The sequence below is a fragment of the Vitis vinifera genome, chromosome 9, assembly GCF_030704535.1.
Source record: "Vitis vinifera cultivar Pinot Noir 40024 chromosome 9, ASM3070453v1".
Taxonomy (NCBI): domain Eukaryota; kingdom Viridiplantae; phylum Streptophyta; class Magnoliopsida; order Vitales; family Vitaceae; genus Vitis; species Vitis vinifera.
In genome coordinates this window covers 24107466-24132398 of record NC_081813.1, presented here as the reverse complement: position 1 = coordinate 24132398, position 24933 = coordinate 24107466, and the positions used below count along the sequence as shown (strand labels likewise).

At 32.9% G+C, this 24933-nt stretch overlaps 2 protein-coding genes across 2 annotated transcripts; one reads left to right on the top strand and one right to left on the bottom strand.

Moving 5' to 3' along the window:
* Positions 1-4906: 4906 nt before the first annotated feature.
* On the top strand, positions 4907-8483 carry LOC100265101 (coniferyl alcohol acyltransferase). Its single transcript, XM_002270215.4, has 2 exons — positions 4907-5400; positions 7437-8483. The coding sequence occupies exons 1-2, from the start codon at positions 4969-4971 to the stop codon at positions 8418-8420; spliced, it is 1416 nt and encodes a 471-aa protein (XP_002270251.1). The 5' UTR covers positions 4907-4968; the 3' UTR covers positions 8421-8483.
* Positions 8484-15305: 6822 nt separating this feature from the next.
* LOC100242815 (coniferyl alcohol acyltransferase) lies at positions 15306-17088 on the bottom strand. The gene is made up of 2 exons (XM_002270172.4): positions 16624-17088; positions 15306-16315 (listed from the first exon to the last, which is right to left on the bottom strand). The coding sequence occupies exons 1-2, from the start codon at positions 17053-17055 to the stop codon at positions 15347-15349; spliced, it is 1401 nt and encodes a 466-aa protein (XP_002270208.1). The 5' UTR covers positions 17056-17088; the 3' UTR covers positions 15306-15346.
* Positions 17089-24933: the final 7845 nt, after the last annotated feature.

Genomic DNA, 24933 nt, shown 5'->3' with positions numbered 1-24933 from the left:
ATGAATTTATTTTCGTTGAAGTACGAGTTCAATTAAAAAATAAAATCAATGAAAAATATCGTATTTTTCATATTTATTTCTTAAATATTAATTTTTTATTTAAAAAAAAAAAAGTAAGAAATCTTATGAACAAATGGTACATTGGATTCGGAGGAAAGAGGTTGAGAGAAGTTGAGAGAGGTTGGTCTCCTTCCTCCCGTGGGCTGTGAGAAGGTGGGCGACTACTTTACTGTGATTTTTCCAACACTGATGTGAGATTGATTTGCCCCAAAGATTGGCGGTTTATCTAATTAAAACAACACTAATTCAGATGGCCAAAATAAAGAGATTTGGTGGAAGATGAAAAAGACATATTTGGCTCATGCAGGAAAATTGCAGACCTCATGGGCCATAGTCCATACCATCCAAAATTGTGACTGATCGATGAGAGTCCACTTTTCCAAGGTGGTTTGGAAATTTTAAAAGCAGGATAAGATTAAAAATAACTGTAACTCTTGGGTAGAGCTCAAAACGTAGTTTTCAACAAGATTAGGAAGTCGCCTGAAAAGTGAACCCCATCATCCATCACAAAAAGTATTAACGAATACAAAGACTAAAGGTGGAGAAATATTATCAACTTGATGTGATAGCAAATTAATTTTTGAAATAAAAATAGTTATTCTATATAATAATTTATAAGCGTTAATTTTACTCAAATTCTTAGATAGATATGTTTAGCAATTCTTTAAAAATAATTTTTTTAATGTAAAATATATTTATAAGAATGTTAACTAACAAAATCTGAAATTACCAATGAATTAGCTTAAGGGTATGAATGAAATCAATCCTAATTTATAATATAAGTTTATTGGCTCAAAAAATAATTGAATATAAAAGAATAAAATCAAAGTAGTGACTTTGAGAGAAAATTAATATTATTCTTAATTTAAATTGAAATTTATTTATTTATTATATATTAGTTTGAATTAAAATAGAATATAAAATTTGAATTAGAGTAGAAGATAGAGTTTGAATTATGATAAATTCAAATATATTTGTATATAAATATTTATCATTATAAATGATAATGGTATGTCATATTTTATTTCTTTATACCCTTAGCCTCATGGGTAAAGCATATACGAATATTATTATCTCTTCACTTACTTTCCTTGAAAATAATTCTTTTATTTGGACCTCTCCTACCTCTAGGATTATAGTCATGTATTTATTTATAATTTTTTCAAGATTTCTTTCATAAAAAGATGAGTAATAGTAACTTTTATTGTAGTATTATTCAAAGTAATATTTTTAATAAAAATATTTTCCTTAAAACTAATTTTAGGAGGATCATTTATCAGGTATTTATTTAAGAAACATAATAAGCTATCTTTCAATTTTCAAAAAAATATTTTCTAAAATTTATTAAAAAAAGAATTCTTTAAAAATATACGTAAAACCAAAGTTTAGTTAATCTTGGTTTTAATGATAACAAAACAAGATTTGAAATTAATAATTATATTTCAAGTGTGATTAGGCAAGAAGATTTCCTAAACGGTAATTATAAAGACAAAATCAAGTCAAAGAGAAATCAATAAGAAGAAAAAGACCTCAAAGAGAAGTATTTTTTAAGACCTAAACTCCATAGGATCTCTTTATAAAGTTGTTGGTGCACTAGGTCTTTCATGCATTACATTATTAATTTATATACCAAAATCATCCAAAAGTAATTTTGTTTTAAATCCTTTAAAATTAGATAATTTTATGTTTTCAATTAAAACCTTATATCAAATGTTTTCCAAACTTGTTTAGAAGGTTTTAAGTTAAAAAAAAAAGGTTGTTAATCAAAAAACGGCTCAACCAATTGAACCGGGTGAGGAACCACTCGACCTATTTAGCTCAACCAGTTAAAGAGTACAAAAATCTTCTCTTTCTTCTAGAACGGTTATTCAACCAGTCAAGGTTGAGCCTTAACCGGTCGAGGTTTGGTTAAGGGGTGGTCGAGGTCTAATGGTCACCTGCCAAATATTAAATGCTAACGGTTAGTCAACTAGTCGACTCCCAACTCAACCTATCGAACCCTCAACGACTAGTTTGACATTTTTCTTTTATAAAAAAACTTTAATCTTCATTGTTTGATGAATTTAACTTTCCTAAACCTTTCTTAAATATATTTAAGCTTGGAAGAGTATTTTTTTAATGCACCATTATTCTAAAACTTGCATATTTTTAGTACACCATTCAATCATAGTTTTCTTGTATCGTTTAAATCTTAAAGTTTTGTACTAAGATTTTGTGAGATCATTTATTATCTTTAGTTGTAAATCTTTGAGATGAAAAATCTAAATATGAGGTATCACTCAAGGATTCTCAAGTATGAGGTATCACTTGAGGGGTTATTTAAGAGTGAGGTATCTCTTGAGGTTTGTAAAGGTTGCTTAGATCCAAAAGTGTAAGAGGGTGGATTGGAACTGTAATTCAATTGTATTTCTTAAAGATTTGATTTGGAAGTTTTGAATTAGTAGAATCTTAACTTTGAAATTGAAGTTAGAGGAGAGTGGATGTAGGTTGGGTTACGTTGAACCACTATAAAAATCTTGTGTTTGCATTATATCTTCTTTATTCTTTTACTTTATATGCAATTATTTTTATATTATTTTATTATATATTTGCATATAATCATCTTTTGCATTCATATAACTTAAACTTGAAAAAATAGACTATCACCCTATTCACCCCTTTCTAAGGTGATTACTTTAAGTTGGATTAATTTTTTTTTTAACAATATATTTTATAATTAAAATATATTTTTAAAAAGGCTATCAAACCAAACCTAAACTATATTTACAACTTATTTTCTCATTTCTTGTTGTGGATAGTCCTAATGGAACCTAGAATATTGGAGAAATGATTAGAAACTTAATCAAATGAACAAAGGTTGGTAGAAGATGCCAAATTTTAGGTAGTAGCTAGGTTGGAGAAACAAAGAAAGAAATGGTTGATTGTACTAGTAGACCTAACAGGATGGTATATATTTTAAAATTTGAGAAAAGTTAGAATATTCTCACCCTCATCACAGAGCCAATTTCCTCGCTTTGCTATATAAATAATATATCCAATGTGTGGAGTTTATCATGTAAATTAAATCAACTATTCAAATTAAGAATATTCTTATAGATAAATTAAATTAAATTTTAAATTTTTGAAAATTTTCCAAACTTTACTTTCCAACATCCCCTCCTTAAATTTGATTCCTAATTCTAATTTTTGACTTGTATTTTCATTATTCAATGAATCGAATGACTTTTCTTTAATTCCTTAGTCATGCAAAACTACATCATTTTTTTGACTTATATGCAGGGTCGACTAGAAGGTAAACGGGGGTGACCGATATTAGGGATGGCAATGGGGCGGGTCATTTCGGGTACTCGTCCTGCCCCACCCCTAATGGGACGAGATATTATTTTCTTAAACGGGTATAGGATGGGTTTGAGATTTTTTTTGAAACCCGGGGCGGGTTCGGGTATTGCTCCGCCCCGATTATATATAAAATTAAAATTAAATTTAATTTAAAATTTAAAATTAATTTAATTTAATTTTTATTTTATTATTTTTAATATATAGATAATAATAAATTATTTTTAATAAAATAAGTTATAAAAAATATAATAATTTAATTATTTATAAAATATATTTATTTTAATATAATTAAAAAATTTAAAAGTAATTTAAAAAAAATTAAAATTAAAATTAAATAAAAAGTTAAATGGGGCGGGTATGGGAATGTAGCATACCCGCCCCACCCCGAACCAGCCCCGTTTCCATCCCTAAGGTCCGATATCCTAGGATGAAAGATAAAATGCTTTGTCCTATAAATAATACATCCAAGGTGTCTTATTAAGTAAAAGAAAGAGATGTTTAAAAAAAAAACAAAGTCGAACATGCATTTTTGTATTAATTCAAAGGTTCAACCACAAAAAATGCGATTCAAATTCTAGTCATTTAATGACAATACAAACAAATGATCAGAGTAATTAAGATACAAATATTGAAATTAAAAAATACATATGTAACATTATCTCATTGATGATGTTTTTTTTTGAAAAGTTAAAAAATAAAACGGACATCGAATCCCTCAATTGAGACTATAAAGGTGAGGAAGGCAAAAATTTAAAAACCTCACAACACGTCTTTCTGTTTTTGGTAATTTTAAGTAGAAGTTGTTTAGAAATAGTGGTTTTTATTTTTATTTTTAAGAACAAAAGGTGGTTGGGAAATCAGGAAACTTATCGGTGGGTTTTGCATTACAAAATCAACAAGAAGTTGGAGTTCTGAAAGTCGCGAGTGAATACGTACTGACAACGTTAGAAAATTATGAAAGGCATATAATGCCAATAGTTTGACAACCATACAACAGATTACTTTTTTGAATCCTTCTCAAGGTCCCTGAATTCATGTCTCTATGTATATATATATATTCAATATGATCACATGAATGATCGCTGAGTTATATATCAATCAGTTGATCATTTTATTGGTTGAATAACTCGAACAAACTTATACACAAAAAGATTCAAATTTCATAATAATTCAATGCATGGTGATAACTTTTATTTTTTATTTTTTATGATTAATTATATAATTTAAAAATGTTAATTATTTTGAGAGTTTGGGATTCAACAGTACCCCCGCCAAGTATAGCATTTGTTGTTTCGTGGAAACACCCAGCAAGTGGGTGCCGGCTATCACATATTTTTTATTTTTTATTGTTCTCGAGACCACCAAATGGTTGGGCAACATTCAAGGATCGGCTAGCTCATTGGACAAATTTTTTTTTAATATAAGCTAAAATGTTTGATGGGACAAATTCCTAGTGCCCTGGACCCTATAAAACCAGTATTCCTCGACTCCTCGATCTCAAGAGTAAAGACCATCTCTATATTAATTTCCTTGTCTAGCTACACGGTTTCCAAGTCATAGGGAGAAAGCATGGGTGGTGGAGGAGACTTCATGGTAACAGTGAGCAGGAAGGAGGTAGTGGCGGCTGCGCTGCCTGTGCAGGAGTACTGGCTGCCACAATCTAACCTGGACTTGCTTTTGCCTCCAGTAGATGTGGGTGTGTTTTTCTGTTACAAGAAGCCACATGGGAGTGGGAATGGAGGTGATGAATTGAGGTTTGGGTCCATGGTTAGGGTTGTGAAGGAGGCCTTGGCCCAAGCACTGGTGTCCTATTATGCATTTGCAGGCGAGGTTGTGAGTAACTCAGTGGGTGAGCCTGAGCTTCTATGCAACAACCGCGGGGTGGATTTCACAGAGGCCTATGCGGATGTGCAACTACAAGACCTCAATTTGTATAACCCTGATGACAGCATTGAAGGCAAGCTTGTCCCTAAGAAGAAGAATGGAGTCCTCTCAGTACAGGTAACTCTCTCTCTCTCTCTCTCTCTCTCCCCCTCTCCCTCTCATCTTACCTCATGGTGAAAATCTCTCTGTTGGGTGGCAAATGTATGTGTGACTATCTCACGGTGAACATGTATTTGTCTCCGTCTTCGCGTATATCTCGTGGCGTATACTCTCTTTCACCCTTTCTATATATATAATTCTCTTTCTCTCTCTAAGTATGTATGTTTATTTGAATATGTGTATCTTACAATGAACATACATGTGTTTCTCTGTCACGTATATTATATAATTTATATTCTCTTTATTTCTTTGTATGTATGTTATTTTTCTAACAAATTTATAAAATAAAAGGCAAGAACAAGGGATCAAACATAACTTTGATAATTATTTTAAATTTTCAATTTTAGAAACAAAAATTGGAAGCTAAAAAATAATTCTATTTATATAGATCCACCCACCTCCTGTTCTTCTTTGCCAAATCAACAGTAATTTGTGAACATTGCGATTCATAAAAAATTACTAAGAAAATTATTAAAAAAAAGGTTTTTTAATATGTGATCATCAAACATGTTTTTTTTTTTTTTTAATAAAAATGAATTTAAATCGATTAGTGTTCATTTGGACATCCTTCATATTTTTTTTTTTTAAAAAAAAGAAAACAATACTAATTTTTGTATATATAAGATATGTTTATATTGACTAGGTGATATTTTTAAAAATTATCTTAAAAGAAATTAAGATGTTAACAAGTTTTGTATAAGATATTTTACTTCTTATATAGAATTCATTTGGATGTTCTATTTTTAAAAATAAAAATAAGATGTGTGTCCGAACCCATACTTAGGTATTGTCCGAATATATTTCCTATATTTTTTTTATAAATAGAAAACCTCTATAAAATTTAGGAACACTAACATAAAAATGATTGGATTTACTTTATATTTTATAAAACCTAGTTTTAAAGATTTTTAGACTCGATTTAGGATTTTTTAAATAATATTTTAATCTTTTAAAATAGTTTTTAAAAATAATTATCTTTTAAAAATATGTTTATGGGAGTTCTTATATTTTAAATAGAATTTATGACTATTTTTATTTTTAAAATAAAATAAATTCAAATGAAACCTTATGCTCTCAAATTACATAAATTGTAAAATTAGAAGTACATATGAATCGGGATTTAAGTTTAAGGATGATAATAAGGTAGATTATTATTTTATTTTTTTATGGTAATGGCCTTACCTCCGAAGGTACAAGTTCAGGATAAGTATAAATAGATCCGGATATGATTTTGTTCACTTAACTGATCGTATATGATATTATTGATTTTTTCTTTTTGAAGTTTTTTTAACATATATAAAATATTATTTTTTTATTAAAAAATTATAAATATTTTGAAGATTTATTTATTTATAGATTATATTTAATTTATTATTTTAAAAATAAGAAAAATTGAAAAATTGAAAAATATAATAAAGGAATCGTGGGGGATGTGAGTTGTCCTATGTCCTGTCCTCTTTATTTCTTTATTTATTTTTTATTTTTTATTTATTTTTTATAGGATAGAAATAGATAGAAATAAATGGGATGAGGTGACATGCCAAACCTAGCCCCTTCCCATACCAACTAGATTTCCGTAGGGTGTTGACTCCATTACAATGTTATGGGTGTTCTAACACATTGGTGGATCATATGCTTGGTCCAAAATAAGAAAAGAAACCACTCGTAAGAAATTCATTTTTCTTGCAATGGATCCACGCACCTGAAGCATTTTCAGTCAAAGAAGTTGATATTCTCGAAGAAATGACGTTGAAGATTGATGGCCATAATTTCAGATAAGAAGACACCTAAATTGACTAAGGCACAAATTAATACACTGTATTTATGGTTTAACATAGTATGAGGCAGAGGAAAACAAGGACGAAATTTTTTTCTTCAATCCGATCTTGGGTTTTCATATTTAACTCGCTTTCATTATACAAAAAGCTTTATTTCTTTCAACTCTTAGCATATGTGAACCCTAATTAATTGTAATGCCAATGAACTAATGACAGGTGACTGAGCTCAAATGTGGCGGAGCTGTGGTGGGCTGTACATTTGATCATCGCATAGCAGACGCCTATTCTGCCAATTTGTTCATCGTTTCATGGGCTGAGATGGCTCAGTCCAAGCCATTATCTGTAATACCATCTTTCAGGCGCTCTCTTCTCAACCCTCGACGTCCAGGCTCCTACCATCCGTCCCTCGATGAGATGTATGTCCCCATCTCAGCCTTACCTCCTCCCAAGGCTCCGCAGCCCGGTGCTGAGCATCTCATAAGCCGCCTTTACTATGTCAGTGCTGAACAGCTCAGTCTGCTCCAAACACTAGCCAGCAGCGGCGGAATCCGCAAGAGGACTAAGCTAGAGTCTCTCAGTGCATTTTTATGGAAGATGATAGCCAAAAGTGCTGTCATGGAGAATGCAAACAAAAAGATATGCAAGATGGGCATTGTGGTAGATGGAAGAGGGCGGTTAAGCAGTGGGGATGAAGATAAAACGGCTCTGATGGCCACTTACTTTGGAAATGTACTGTCCATTCCCTTTGGTGAGAAGATAATTTGTGACCTGAAAGAGCAACCATTGAGTTGGGTGGCAGATGCAGTGCATGACTTCCTAGAAAGGGCAGTGACCAAGGAGCATTTCTTGGGCCTCATAGATTGGGTGGAGACTCACCGTCCGGAGCCGGCTTTAGCAAAAATATACTGCAGTGGCAGTAGCGATGGACCAGCATTTGTGGTGTCATCAGGGCAGAGATTCCCGGCGTCAAAGGTGGACTTCGGGTGGGGGAGACCGGCTCTGGGGTCATACCATTTTCCATGGGGTGGGGATGCTGGGTACGTGATGCCAATGCCGAGTCCGGCAAGAGATGGCGACTGGGTGGTGTACATGCATCTGCTGAATGGCCAGATAGAGTTGATTGAGAATCAGGGAGCTCATATCTTTAGGCCTTTAACATCCGATTATCTTAAATTAGCTGACTTCCCTCACCTAAGTTAATTAGCAATATGCCTGATACATATATGTCTGCACGTAGATGTATTAATGTAGCACCTTGAACTGCCACTTAATAACTTTTATTTAAATTTATGAAAGTTAAAGAGTTGTATCAATTTATTATTGTCGGTTCATCCATTTGATCAGAATTTACTCCCTCGACACCCAACATAATCAATATAGAAATTAAGGGAAAAGTTTTTGAATACACAATTCCGATTTTGATACAAATTAGGTCAATAGTTCTTGCAATCATAAATGATGTTACCTTCTTATTTTTCCTTAGTTTTCTACATGCGAAATGATAATAACAACCCAAAGTGGCCCGATACAATGATAAAGTGACACATCTTACATAATGTTTGAGCGTAAAATATCAACTCGTGGCATTTGCAGAATCATGAAGCCAATCTCTATATTAAGTTAATTATTTAATTTTAATTACTTTTACATTTGTTATCCTTTATTTCATGTTTTATAACTAAAATATTTTAAAATTTTATAATAAAATATATAACTTAAATTTCACTTGGTTAACAAGTATTATAGTGAGCACTATATATATATATATATAGAGAGAGAGAGAGAGAGAGAGAGAGAGAGAGAGAGAGGATAACACTAGATTTTAACATGAAAAATATTCAAAAGAGATAAAAACCCATTGTAGGGACCCCTCCCCTTGGGAAACACGTGGCATGCAGCTCATGGTGACGCGTGGCACGTGTTATCAGCCGGACCATCATCATCCGGATCCCCCTAAAGATATGCATGGTACAGTTATCCTATCCGGATCACCTCAAGGAAAGGCAAACGACGTTTCAGCTTCTCCTATCCAAGGAAGAGCAAAAAACGCTGGCAGAGCGTAGACATCCGGATAGTCTCCACAACACATCCGGATAATCAGCATGAGCCATCCGGATATAGATCATCTGGATGATCAATTAAAGTAAAGCGAGTCTTACACGCAATCACAACAAGCAGCCATGGCCCACATCCCATCACCTGCAGAATGAGAAGACAAGAGGAAGTGACAGCAAGTCACTTCCCACGATCATTCTACATAATCACTTTCCACGATCTCTGACAGCCGCATCACCTACCATGGTCTCTGACAGCCATTCGTAGGATGATAGTGCTCCTACTAACACCTATTGTCATCATCACAACAGAAAATATCTCCTCACCATAAATGAGAGGAACAGTACCCCTGAAGCTGTATATATATGCCTTCGCATGAAGAAGAAAGGGATGATCCCCTGGTAACCTCTTGATACCTAGTAAAAGGCCAACTGATTTATATATCTCTCTCTCACCATGGCTAACAAAACCATCGGAGGGTGCGTCCGAACACCCTGTCCGGATGCCTTTTGCAGGTGCAACCACTGAATCAAGAACCCCTTGTGTGTTGAGAATCACGTGTCCATCCATATAGCAGCAACGTGGACCATCGGATACGCGAGGCGACAACACCCATGAGCCTACAAGTGATCAAATGCATCCACTATGAAAAACAACCAACCAAATCTAAGGATTTACCTAGCATAAGTCCAATCCTTCATGAACTAGCTACTTGACCAACACCTTTTCATTTCAGCTACATGTTTTCTTCTTCTAGGACATACTTGAACTTCACACTAAGGTTGATCTCAACATTTTCTTAAAGCTTAATTAAGAAGAAAATAAGTTTTCATTTAAATACAAACTCATGTTAGGAGTATGCTTAGGAGTTTTTGATTTAGAATTACCAACTCAACTAAAGCACTCACAATCTCTTCATTTGGCAATTCTAACATGAAAGAGTACAAGTATACCCCATCCACTTTTATATAAGGCATGCTCACTTAGCCATCCAACCTTACAATCTAGGTATTACAAATCCTGTTATTAGAACTCAATAATAATAATACTATAGTAATAATAACCCCTGCAAAAGCATGGTAGAGGACAGTGCTTGGACCACGACTTTCTTCAGAACCCCAACCATGGACCCAAATGTGAAGCCATCACCTCCATTAACACTCTGATGGGTCCTTTTGTAACAGAAAAACATGCTCACATATACAGGAGTCATAACCAAATCAAGGTTAGATAGGGGTAGCCAATGCAGGAGCATTGGCAGCCCTCCTGCCACAACCTCTTTCCTGGTCACAATTATAGTGAAGTCTCCTCCACCACCCATGGTTTTCAGCTAAGAGAGAGAGAGAAACGGAAAAATGGGAATGGTTTGTAGAGGGGATGAGGAGTGGTGGATTTATCGACGACTAGGAAGCAACCAAAGAGATCTCTATACGTAGATCCACTTTGGCTTGTGATGGAAAGACTTTGGTGACATGAGAGCGAAGTTTTTTGTGATGTTGGCATCAAAGATGAATTTATCAGTAACGATGGATATATCAATACTTCAATTTTATGAATATATCGGAGATATATCAACGGATATTTTGATACAAACGTAAAAATTAATAAAAATTAGGAAAATCTTAAAAAAAATTCTAAAAAATTATATAAGAAATAAAAATAGATATTTTAAAGTTATTTTTTTTTTTAAATTTTATAAATGTACATTTATTATTAAGTGGTATTATAGATTATTTTACAATATTATTATGATAATATGTCTAATTTTAAAATATATTTAATATTAAAATTATGATCCATTTTAATTTAAATGTATTCAATGATATCAAATAAATAATAATATATATATAATTTTTTTAATATTTATATTTATTATATTTAATAATTATATAGATTATATAAAAAAGACCTATTAAGAAAATTATCTTTTTATATTTTTAGTAATAAATTAAAAAATATATATAAATATAAAATAATTATAATTTATTTATTTAATAATAAAAAATCGAAAAATCAGTGAAAGATTGATAAAATATTAGTTGATGGATTCATCTTCCTGAATTTTGTGTTGGTATCCACGAATATCGGATATATGGGTAATATATCCAGATATTTTAATCCTTGGTTGAAATTAGTCATTGGCTCACTGCCCGTTGCTAGGCATGTTTCCTACTTTGAAGGTGTTAGAACTCACAAGCCTTGTGGAAAGATTGTACTGTCTATGTATAAGAATTTCAGTTTCACGAGCAACAAAGAACTTGGCTTCTTTGACTTTATGCGTGCAAGATTTTTCATTCAACCAAAAATCAAATTTTTAGATGAGGTTTAAAATGTTGGGAAATATTACTGGTATTTGGTCAAAATATCATCAATATTTCTTCGAATATTGATGATGTCGGCAACAAAAATCTCTACTGAAAGCTCAATTGTAAAGATGAGATTAAATAGAAAGTTGTTACTATTTAATCTCTACTGAAAGCTATAAAAGTGTGTTTGGTGTTGTTTTTAAAAACTAATTTTAACCATGTATTAGAAATGTTAAAAATACTATTATTTTTAAAAGCGAACCTAATCTGTCCAACCAGTAGGTGGGCTTGTTTTTTGTTTGGACCGCTGTCCAAGACTTGAAGACTACACGTACTTGTATATATACTACTGCTATAAACCATGAGTCTCGGATGTGGGAGATTCTCTCAAATATGGCAGCAAGCCACTATGGTGGGTAACCCTTTTGATATATAATATTGAAAATTTTTATATGAACTCTCTTTTTTAAAATTTATCATATAAAACATTTAAACAAATATAGATATTTAGTTATTTATATTCAATTTTATTTTTATAATAAGTATGAAAATACTATAATTAATTAATATAATAATTTTCAAATTTTAAAATAATAAAATACGTACATAGAAAAATTAAATATTCTAATTTTTCTTTCATCTTAAATATCTCTTTATACTTAAATATTTACATGTTTTATTCAATATATTAATATATTCATATTTATATTTATAATTTATTTTGGTATATCAAATTTTAAAAATAAAATATTATTAAAAACAATAATGATATATTTTTTAAAAAAAATTAAAATTTAATAAAATATAAATTCTATATTTATAATATCACTGATTTGACCGTGGTTTGACCACTTGTCTAACAATTGAACCGTGAATTGATAATTTTTTCAGTTTAATGATTGGTCAGGTTTTGAAAATATTGAAAAATACTTCATAAATTACTATTAAACGAACTCTAAATCTTCAATTTTTTTTTATTCTCCTTAAGTTTTACAAACCAATATTTAGATCAACATTCTAATTAAAAAACTTGATTTTAATTAAATTTGTTATAAATAAAGTAGAAACTTAATCTTAGTGAAATTTTTTTAAATAAAATTCAAATATAGTAGATATCAAGTCACTATAATAAGTCCTTTGAAAATAAAGCTTAAACTTGATTCTAATTAAGTTTTTTTTGTAAATTAAACTTAATCATAGTGTTATTAAAATTATGATGGAAAACTTAACTCTAATTAAATTTTTTTATAAATCAAACTTAACTCTAGTGCAATGGAGGTGATCATCCTTAATGAGAATCTAACACGAGTTAATTACTTTGTAATGATTAAAATTTAATCATCGTCACGTGAAACATCCGCGTATGCATCAAGTTGTAGCTCCTAATGGGATAGCGGTAAGATGTTGTAAATCGATATAAAAGGGTAGGCCTGATAAGGCTACTAGCTAGCTTACTATGGAAAATAAAAGAGAGGAAAATATCAATTCATGTAAAGTCATAAGTTTTCAGAATATTATATAATGAATCAAATTAATTTAGTTAAGTTAGCAAGGAATATGACACCTATAACAATTGATAGATCAGTTCCATGGTTAAAAACAACCACCCACCCCAGCTACCTGACATCCTTAATTTATCAACCTTATTATTTCATCAAATCAATTTGGGGTCTTTAGTATGACAAGATTCAATTTAAATCCATTTATATAAGTTGGATTTTTGTTTAACATGACTTATATTTTGAAAGTCTTTTAATGGCTCTTCTTCTATAATGGGGATATTTTTTTTCTTGGAAGTGATGATCGATTTTCATGTTTGCTTCAAGGGTTTGATTGACAATTTAAGCTTAGAAAAGAGTTTTCTATTGGGTATTGTGATAGCCGAAGTGCTGTACTTTTAACTAGCTAAAAATTAGATGTTCCATAAGAAGATTAAATATACTGATGTTAGAATGCATTTTATTAAGGATGTGATTACATAGGGTGTTATTGTAGTGAAAAAGATTCTTATAATGGATAATCCGACAAATATGATATGACTATACTCATTTTTGCGTTTAATTAAGTTCATATATTATTTAAACTTAATTGGTGTTGGTAGTATTTTAAGGTCCCTTTGGGGTATTGTAACATAACTATTGGCTGCCCATCATTTCAAAGGTGTGATAAGACTTAAAACAAACGATTTTTCAAATTACTTGTAAAAAATAAACAATCCAACATTTTCAACCAAGGCATGGATGCCTTTCCTATGCAAGAAAGATGCATTGATTCATTCAGGGTTGGTACACTATCAATTATATAGAAATATCTAGGCTACCTATAAGTCACTGTCATACTTCCATTGATACCAATATCTCAATTACCAAACCTTGGTAAGTGCCATAAAATCAGTTCCACTGTCGTGAAGGAAGAAAGAGTGACCCAGTCCCACACATGGACTATCGAGTACGTTGTACACCACCACACAACCTTTGTAATTAAGTATCAGTCTGGTATGGCCCATGCTTGCGTTCTTTGGTAGGATCATTGCAATTAAAGACAGAATTAATTTGAAATTTCATACTAGGTAAAATGGTGAAGTGTTCTCATGTCATGCAGGGGTGTTTTCCAGAGATTTTCTGTCTTTGAACTCGTCTCTTTGCAGAAATTTCCAGAGATCAATTAAATATATATACCTTCGTGTCTAGCATAGGTATGTATATTATGCTGTGTAGTTTTCCAGATATTTTCTGTCTTTGAACTCTTCTCTTTCAAACTCAAATAGAAAGTGAAACCCGTCATGGAGTATGCAATGGTGTTGAAGTTATCAATTATGTACCATTTGATTGAATCAAATAATTTCAAGCTATGTTTGGTTCCATAAAATTTTAGGGAAATTGCAAGCGAAAGAAAATACAATGAAAAAGTAGAAGGAAAAAAAAAGTAAAAGAAAATAAAAAAATAAATTAAAAGTCTATAAATTATTATTTTTTTTGTTACTTTAAACTCATTTTATTTATTTTAACCCATCAATATAAAGATTGAATAATTTAAAAATACAGAAGTTTTTAATTAATTTTAATTTTATTTGATTTTCTTTTATATTTTTCATAAGACAATCAAACATGAAAAAATAATTTTCCTTTGTATTTTTTTTCTTTTCTTAGTATTTTCCGGGAACAAACATAATTTCTAAGAAATTCCCAATTAACTTCTAAAATAACCCATCAATCGTTTTCAGGAAATTAAGACAACTGCAATTGGAAAATGGCATCGCTTTCAAATTTCACTTTCATTCAGTTCGTGCGCCACTGAATTGATGAGCTATATATGCAACCAAAATATGTACCACAATTAGAAGCCATCTAACCTCTCATGAGTCATGGCCGAGCTAGAAGCCACAAATTTATTAGCTACTTTTCCAAGGATCTTTGAACGCATCTCATTTGGTGATCTTGGAGGAAACCTAGGGTTTGGTATGGAAATTAATGTATCTCAGATCCTTTCTGCAGCCTTCTATTTATTTATTTTTCCATTTCAAGGAGTCCCCGCCGTTGGGGTTTATGCGACAATATATACAACCTGTGTCAATTCATTATTTCTCATCTACAACAAAATTAGGACGAATATTTTCATTCCTTCGTACCACTCTTGGTCTTTGTAGTCATTCTCATATACATCATTCAAACTTTCTTAACCACATCTACCTACACACATGCGTAACATACACATAAACCACTTGGAACTTTCATGTATATTGCTAACAGAGGGCAGGTATATGATCTATAATTTAAGATACTCAGATGCTAAAGGCCTAAAAATATGAGCAGCTTCCTTCTCAATCAAATCCATCTGGCCTTTCAAGAGGTGCATGTACACCACCCAGTCACCATCTCTGGCCGGACTTGGCATTGGCATCACGTACCCAGTTTCCCCTCCCCATGGAAAATGGTATGATCCCAGAGCCGGCCTACCCCACCCGAAATCCACCTTTGACACCGGGAATCTCTGCCCTGATGACATCACGAATGCTGGTTCATCGCTACTGCTACTGCAGTATATCTTTGTTAAAGCCGGTTCTGGCCGGTGAGCCTCCACCCAATCTATCAGCCCCAAGAAAAGCTCCTTTGTCGCTGCCCCTTCCAGATAGTCATGAACCGCATCTGCCACCCAACTCAATGGTTTCTCTTTCAACTCATGTATTGTCTTCTCACCAATGGCGATGGACAGCACATTTCCAATGTAAGATGCCATGGCTGTTTCTTTATCCTCGTCTCCAATGCTTAACCTCTGTCTTCCGTCCACCACAATGCCCATCTTGCATATCTGTTTGTTTGAATTTCCTACCACTGCAGCACTTTTGGCCACCATCTTCCACAGAAATGCAGTGAGAGACTCTAGTTTAGTCCTCCTGTAGGAGCTACCCTTGCTGATGGCTAGTGTTTGGAGTAGAATGATCTGTTCAGCCATGACATAGAAAAGGCGGCTTATGAGAGGATCAGCTTGGCGCTGCTGAGCTCTGGGAGGAGGTAAGGCTGAGTAGGGGATGTACATGTTGTCAATGGACGGATCATAGGATCCTGGATGTCGAGGGTTGAGGAGAGAGCGCCGAAAAGACGGTATTACGGATAATGGCTTGCATTGAGCGATCTCAGCCCATGAAACTAAGAACATATTGGTAGAATATGCATCTGCTATCCGATGATCAAACGTACAGGCAACCACAACTCCACCACATTTGAGCTCAGTTACCTGCCAATTGGTCATTTTTTTTTTCAAAATAAGCCTATTAGAATTAGCATGTAGTAAGAGTAATTTTACCATGAGAGCATACATTGCAACTTAATTCTTTGAATATCCTTCACGACAAAGATCAATAAAAAAATGCGTGCATTCACATTAAAAATTCAGTATTAAGTTTTCTCGTGAGTTATTTCCTTTCTATTTTGAACCAAGAATGTGATCCACCAGCTTACATAAATAAAAACTACATATTGTCCCATTAATGTACAAATATGCTTATATGCTGTATTTTGATATTCAGGGAGGGAGAGGGTTACCTGGACAGAGAGAACGCCATGCTTTTTCTTAGGGACAAGCTTGCCTTCAATACTTTCGTCGGGGTTATACAAGTCGAGGTCTTTTAGCTTTACATCTGCGTAAGCCTCCAGGAAATCAACCCCATGGTTATTGCAGAGAAGCTCAGGCTCACCCAATGAGTTCGACAAAACTTCTCCTCCAAAAGCATAGTAGGGCACCAGTGCTTGGGCCATGGCTTCCTTCAGAACCCTGACCATGGACCCAAAGGTGAAGTTTTCACCTCCATTGACACTCTCATGGGGCTTCTTGTAACATAAAAACACGCTAACATCTAGTGGAGGCAAAAGCAAATCCAGGTTGGAGAGTGGTAGCCAATACTCCAGAATAGGCAGCACCGCTGCAACTATATCTTTCCTGGTCACAGTTACAGTGAAATCTCCTCCACTGCCCATGGTTTCTACTTACGTTTTGTAAGCCTGTGTGGGTGAATGAGTGGGAGAGAGAAGAGAAGAGGATATGGATTTATAGGCACTAAGCACTTGTCCCAACTTACACTCATGGCCAACAAAATTTGCTCTTTAATCAACCAGTTACCCTTGAAGTTGTCCAATTCTTCGTCTTCTAGTCAATTAAACTATACATATAGATATCTGATGGCAGCCTTGATCCATCTGTCCACGAAACAACAAAACGTTTTAAGTGAAAAGAAACTATTAGGATGCGACTAAATACCTGACTGCGTCATAATAATATATATTGTTAGGGTGGGTAAACCATAGTTAAACGCCATAATGACACCAATTATTCAAACAATTAGCATCATGCATTAAAATATTGTGAATTTTTTAATATTTTTTTAGAAATTAATTGAAGTTATCCAAATCAGGTGCTACCTTATATGTTAAACCAAGTGATTATTGGACCAACCAATAATATAATCATTTTTTTTTAACAATTAACTGATCATGTACACATATATCATTCATGTCACCATACGCTGTATAAACATTTTTTTGCCATTGAAAAGAAACTGCTCACTTGTTCAGAATAATGTGCTCGACTTTCAGAATTGCCCAGCTATGACTTTCAGAATTTTGTACCTTCCTTTTTTTAGACGCCCACTTGAGCCTACTAGTCATTCTAGAAATTAAGGAATACATTTAAAAGGATGAACCATATGTTATTCCTTGCAGGCAGTATATTTTTATAGAGTTACGACGTTTGTTCTGCCAAAAATCATTATACTGTCCTAATGCAATAGAGGGAATAATTCACAGAAAAGGTTAGTGGTTGATTTCCTTCCATCCTTGAATTTTTGCACATTGCAAACATGGAGAGCTTGGGTCGGTTATCTCTTGTGCAGTAGTACTTTCCATGCTGGTGTAGATTATCTCTCACACAGATTTACTCTGCAAATGCCTTGGCAGATTTTTGGTTGCATGCTTATTTCCTTTATCAGCCCCCCACAAGCTAGTGAGTGGTAACTTGTGCACTTCTAGATTTGATCAAAAGTACTTGGAATGAGTTCTTAGGTAGTGCCTTTGTGAATTTATCAGCTACTTGTAAAGGTGATCGAAGACAGCGGGTAACAAGGACTTCGCTTGCAACTTTTTGTCAGCCAAAGTGGTAGCCGAACTCAATATGCTTAGAGCGGGCAAGGAAGACGGGATTTACCATCATGTGAAGCACACTAAGGTTATCACATAGGAATTGAGGAGGTTCACGTATTTGAATGTCAATATCACAAAGAAGTAAGTCATGTTATTTCTGCAGCACGGTAAGCAAGGGATCGATATTCGGCCTTCGAGCATGATCTATAAACTGAAGGTTGTGCAGATGATGCAGAAACTGGATGTGCTTCTTCTTGTCTCTGTGCATCCTGCCCAATCATCACCACAAAAACTAGTTAGGCAAAGCGAGCTTTTCTTAAGAAATTTGATACCATAATCCATTGTTCCTTTCAAATATCTTAAGATGCGTTTCATAGCTTGCATCAGCTTCACCAGGTGCTTGGAAACATTGGAAGGTCTTGTTACCGCATGTACAATATCAGGCCTTGTAAAGGTTAAACATTGGAGGGATTCAACTAGTTGTCCATATTGTATAGGGTCAATGGGTTGCTCATCAAATGGTGTTAAGGTTGCTCATCAGTGGTGTTAGAATTGAATTGAGAACCATGGGTGTGTTGATATGAGCGCACTCCAACATTTTTTAATGCTCTAGTAGATCTTAAGTGTGCTTTGCGTGAGAAACAGACAACTCGTCAGGAAGGTATTTGACCTCCAAACTTAAAAATAATGCAAGGGTCCCAAGTCCTTGAGAGAAAATCTTTTCTCAAGGTGCTAATGATGTCACTGATGATGTTGTTATCATTTCCTTTCAACTACAATATAATTAATACGAATGCGTATCAAAAAAATGGACTGACCTTTGCAAAGAATCAACAGAGATGAGTCTTCTTTACAATAGTAAAAACCCAAATGGAGAAGAAATTGAGATAGTATGTCAAACTAGGCCTTGGAGCTTACTTTGGGCCATAGAGAGAGTGATTTAACTTGTATAAATGATTAGGAAGGTCGTGTTTTATGAATCCCAGAGGTTGTTCAATGAATAGTTCTTCTTTTAGAAACCCATGTAGGAAGGTATTCTTAACATTCAATTACCTCATTGTCCACCTCAAGGTCAACGCTAGTGAGAGGATTAATCTGATTGTAGTATGCTTTATAACTGGGTTGAAGGTCTCTCCAAAGTCCAGACATGGTATTTGAGAGAATCCTTGAGCAACTAATTATGCTTTGTATCTGTCTATGGTTCCATCTTCCTTCAACTTTGTTTTAAACACCCATTTTGAACCCACGACATTAATTTGCTTCTAAAGGCATAGGAACCATATTCCATGCATGATTTTGGGTTGAGGCCTTGATCTCCTCTTGCATTGATTCAAACCAATGTAGAATTTTTAGTGTTGTGAGGTATGCTTTTGGCTCCCTAATATTATTTCTTGTGGCAGCAAAGGTGACCATTGAAGATTTTAGACTTGGGTTATTATTAAGCTTACTTCTAGTGATCATGTGAGTTCCATGGTTATCTTTCTACTGCTTCTAAGGACGAGAGATATCAACCATGAGTTGCTTAATGATATATTTTGAGGAGATGGATTCAACATACTCATTTGTTTGCCATTTTTGAGGAAAAGCGAGATTAAAACTAGGTGCTTGATAATACAAGGAAAATTACCAACAACGACTATATTGTAGCCAATGTTAAATTCAGTATGGGAAAACATTCCAATAGAATTTACACTTGACACTTCTGTATTTTGATCTATCCTATAGTTGGTGGATATGTTTCCTTCATCACTAAAATATTTTCCTTGTGTGGGTGTATTTTTCGAAATAGTTTTGACTTCAACTGCATTATAAGTAGCACATGGGTTGTGGCTCCACTTCATGTCTTAGATGACACATCTACTTGGTTGGTTGGTTGTGTTCTCCTTCCAAGGCTTTTTTTTGTTGATTTGTTTTTGGAGTCTCACACCATGCATCCAAAGTTAACAATAATTGAGACCATTTCTATAGGAATTTGTAGGTGATTTTCCTTGACAAAAGGGTTAGCATAACGAAAGCAATTTTCATTGAAGACAACATGATGAGATATGTGTACTCTTTTGGTTGAAGGATACAAGCATATATAGCCCTTGTGTAGTGACCTACATCCAATAAAGACACATGGATATGTCTTAAGCTGAAAATTTATTTTTCTTGTAGTCTCTGAGATATAGAAAACACTAGCAGCCAAAAATTCTCATGCTTCTATATTTTGTATATAGAAAGTAGCCTTTTAAAAAATAAATAGTATATACTTTACCAAGGTAGCCTTTTTTACGTTGGGAAACATTTTTAATAAAATAAAAGGAGTTATCTAAAAAATGATATGAAAAATGACTCAAATTAGGCATGATTTCACGAATCCCTTAAATCTAAAATCTCACATAAAAATCAAACAATTTTTAACAAATCCCTATAATTGATGTGTCCTAACCTCATATACCAAAGCATTGTAGTGTTTAGCTTGCTACTACTACATTTGAGAGAGGTATTAGCACTAAGATTATTGCATAGCAGTTATCCATAGTCCTCTACCCAATGTAGACTAACTTGTTGGGTTTGAGCTCTAAAAAGTAAAACATGATATAACAAAATCAAACTTGACTATCGCATTGCTATCATTTTTTATGCATTGATATTGATTTGAACATTTAATTCATATCTCTTACATTGTACATGACTTGGATGCATTAGGAGTTGTACAAAAGATACAAGTAATGAGTTCTTTGTAAGTAGATAAGTTGTCCACAATTAGTTCATGGATTTGGATAATCTAGTAATTAAAGGTTGTAGTGCAACACCTCCTAATTGGAGGGACGACTTGTCTTGGCTATTATGATACGTTTTCCTTGGTAAGAGCACTAGTATATGTGATGTACACTAAACATGACCTATGGTGAATCATGATGTAAGACTATTAGTTGTTATAATTCACCAAGTTATTATATTGTATGGACTCTCAACCTTGAGAAAACATTGAGTTTGTGCCAAAATCAATAAGAGACTTTGACTTATGAGTGAGACCTTAAGGCAGTCATATAATCCTATGGATTGGGTCACTATTGATAGAGGTTGGTGGTGATAGATATTCTTAATAGAGGCACCATGATATCTCATAATATTAAGACAATGTAACCCTTTGGGTGATCCAAAAGATATGTGATCATGAAATCTATGGTCATAACAATTCTTTTAGTAGAATTTGACATATACTCCTTGGAGCTACAGTACGTCAATTGATCACATGATAAGTGATATTTATAACTCAAGGATTTGAGAGGTACTCTTGATAGGTAATAGCACTACCTTGTTATGTAATAGTATATGCTCCTTAGATCTACAATACGTCAGTTGATCACATAATAAGTGAGATTTGTAACTTAAGGATTTGGGAGGTACTCTTCACAGGTAATAATGTTATCTTGTTAGATTACGGATACCATTTCATGGGGGGTTTGCATGCAATGGATAGTAGATCATGAACTTGAGCTTCGTCTTGTTGTTATTCATATGGGGTATTGGAGTGTAGTTAGTTTCCATGTAGTGGGATATTAAATCAACTTCAGAATTAGATTTTGAGGGAGTCGGTACTCCTATAGGTCCTAGTGGTCCTTACTTTGAGCTTATATACCATAATGATAGAGTTTATGAGGGCTCGATTGGGTCTTGATTCACTCTTGTACATAAGAGTGTTTTGGTAATTATGTAAAGTTGCACATGGGATAGTGAATAAGGTCTTTAGATTGGGTTAATTGTTTAATTAGATGATCTTGTGTGGTTAATTAATCAATTAAGACTCATTTTGGGTTAAATTTAGTAACCTAAGCCCATGTAGGCTTAAGTGATCACTTTAAGCCCAATAGGGAAACCCTATAAATACCCTTTTATGAGATTAGGGTTTCCTAATGACTTTTGGTTAGTCATCTTCCACCTCTAGAGTGAGAGCTAAAGCTTCCACCCTTCCAAAGTCCACTATTTGGAGTATCATGGTCATAGTTTGAGTCATTAAGTGTGAGACTTCCAAAGCATTTAGACCAATGTCATTAAAAGCAATCTTTTGGCTCACCTAGGCCATTAGGGTAGGTAGGGCAGTTGAAAGTCGCTTTTGAAAGACCCAGACAAGGTGACTAAAAAAATCCAATGCCTAGGCAATTGCCTTGGGATAAGGCGTAAGGCATAGAGGCGATCGTATTTGACAATGAGTTAAGATTAGACATACTGAGATTACAATTTCATTGAATCTGACATTGGATTAAATAAAATATAAAATGAAATATTATTTTATCAATCATAGAGATAATTAGATGGGGGGCTATTAATTTAGTCTTGATGGAAGTGATGATAATTATAATTTCAATTATGACTATGATGAGGATGCCCAAAACTTTTCTAAGATGTTCATTCTCTTATTTTGTTTTTTATTATGATTTTTAGATGTTTAAAAAATTAGAATATCAATTTAGATAGGATGAATATATCTAATATGATGTTTCTTCCATGTGGGGTGCAATATTTAGCACTTTGAATAATTATTACTATTTTGTTAGTTTTATAAGACATAATTAGGGATGAAAAATAAATAGTATTAACTATTGAAGACAACACTTATATTGGTAAAGTATCAAATATGTAAATATATGTTTATTTTTTCATTGCCTTATTATAATCAAGTTATCGCCTAGTTTTTTACCTTTTGCCTTAGGCTAAAAGGAGTCTTATCGCCTTGACATCACTTTTGATTTTGATAACATTGATTCAGACACATTCTTTATCGTGAGGAAACTGATTTGGGAACATCCAGATGTAGGTATGAGTTTCAAATCTCTAAATCCTTATTATTCTATAGTTTTTGAAGACATTATTTTTCGTTACATTATATTAGAGATCCCTAAGGATAGATTCATGCATCTTATGAGATTTGAAACTATGAGTATGTAATTATGAGTAGCATAGTACTAGATGAGGCTTCCAAGGATAGAGAATCCTCCTTACCTTTCGTAGAGGTTGTTTTTCTATTGGAGAGGGTTTCGACTTTATTCCCATAGTTTATGCCTCTTTTAGCTTCGATAAACTTGCCTTTATTAAGGATTTGATTCAATGCCTCAAAATGAAAATTTTCCCTTTTTAAGGCTAAGTTTTTTCTCAATCTCTTAATTTCTAAAATTAGGGATTTATTTTTTAAATATTAATTTTTTAAGGCTAAGTTTTTTCTCGATCTCTCAATTTCTAAAATCAAGGATTTATATTTTGTAAGTACATAATTACACTCATTCTATAGAAATTTTACCCTTTCTAAGATTTTTTATTTATTTTTAAGGTAGAGATTTTATTAAGCAAATTGGCAGTCTTAATAGAACATATATTCATGATCTATTATTTACATTTAAGCTCTCTACTTTATTTTTCAAACTCTCCTCAAGTAGGGCTTAATATACTTATTCTAAACTATCAAACCCACATTATCAGGACTTCAATATCATTTAAAGGATCAAAGTCACAATTGATAGATGCAACAAATGCAAGATAATAGTCATTTTGCTCATACCTATTGTCTTTGAATTTTGAGATTCACCATCATTTGAATCAACGTCACTCCAAGTAACCCAAATATCATTCTTACTATCCTTGGGACTAGGACAATAGGTAGCTATGTGTCGTAGCCCTCCATAATTAAAACATTTGACTTTCTTACCCTTGGATGAGGATTTTTCCATTTTTTTGAGTTTTCTTTTTGAAAATTCCTTTAAAGGGTCCTCACAGTATTTTAATCTTTTTTTTTCTTATCAAGCCCACATCATCAAGAGTCAGAATATTTTCATTAAATAAATCATACTCTCTTTTTTAATTAGATTTTGTTAAATGCTGGCTGATGAGCGAGGACTTTCAAAGAATAGAACGTAGTTAAAAAAATTATGAAGGCATGCTCTAGATCCAACAATGAAAAAGATGGAAACCGAAGTGGATTTTTAAAGACAGTGAGTACATAGAAAATCACGATACACATGTTAGGAAACTTATTTTAGAGTGAACGCTTGTAAGAAATTTCCAAAACCACCAACTTTTAAAAAAGTAGGGGGTGGTTAGAATGTCATGAAAAGTACTAGGAAAAATGCAATCTATAGTTAAAAGGCCCCAGAAACTGAATGACGTGGGATTTTTAAAAACAAAACGAACTTAAAGGGCTGCATTATTATAGTTAAAAAGGGCCAACTAAGTGGATTTTTAAAAACTGAAGGCAAGTTAAAAGAGCTTTTGAAAGTTGCAGAGGAAGACTTGAAAAATATGAACTCCTGCTTTAACATTGATCAATACGTACCAAGCTTATTTGGGTTGTAGTCTAGATACCCACCTCATAGATCAGTGATCTGCCTAATGGATATTGGCGGCATTTAAGCAGATCAATAATTTAAAATAATTTAAAATACATACATTTTTAATATGTCATCTAATTATTCCCTAGATTGGACTTCTTTACATAAATATTTCCCTTTCTTTTATATTTATTATTATTATTATTATTTTATTATTTAGAATTTTTTTTTTCACTTTCTAAGAGATGTTTGTTTAATTACTAGAAAGAAAAAAAAATCTCAAATAATAATAATAATAATAATAATAATAATAAACTTAGGGAAACATTCACGTGGAAGAGTCTTGTGAATTAATGTTGATGGCATCACAAGTAAAATGATTATTTTAAAGAATAATTAGATGATTCATTAA

Excerpts from the sequence above, each read along its gene's own strand:
- LOC100265101 (XM_002270215.4), top strand. The coding sequence starts at position 4,969 with ATGGGTGGTGGAGGAGACTTCATGGTAACAGTGAGCAGGAAGGAGGTA. Across the intron at positions 5,401-7,436 it reads ATGGAGTCCTCTCAGTACAG|GTGACTGAGCTCAAATGTGG; the intron begins GTAACTCTCTCT and ends AACTAATGACAG.
- LOC100242815 (XM_002270172.4), bottom strand. The coding sequence starts at position 17,055 with ATGGGCAGTGGAGGAGATTTCACTGTAACTGTGACCAGGAAAGATATA. Across the intron at positions 16,316-16,623 it reads ATGGCGTTCTCTCTGTCCAG|GTAACTGAGCTCAAATGTGG; the intron begins GTAACCCTCTCC and ends ACCAATTGGCAG.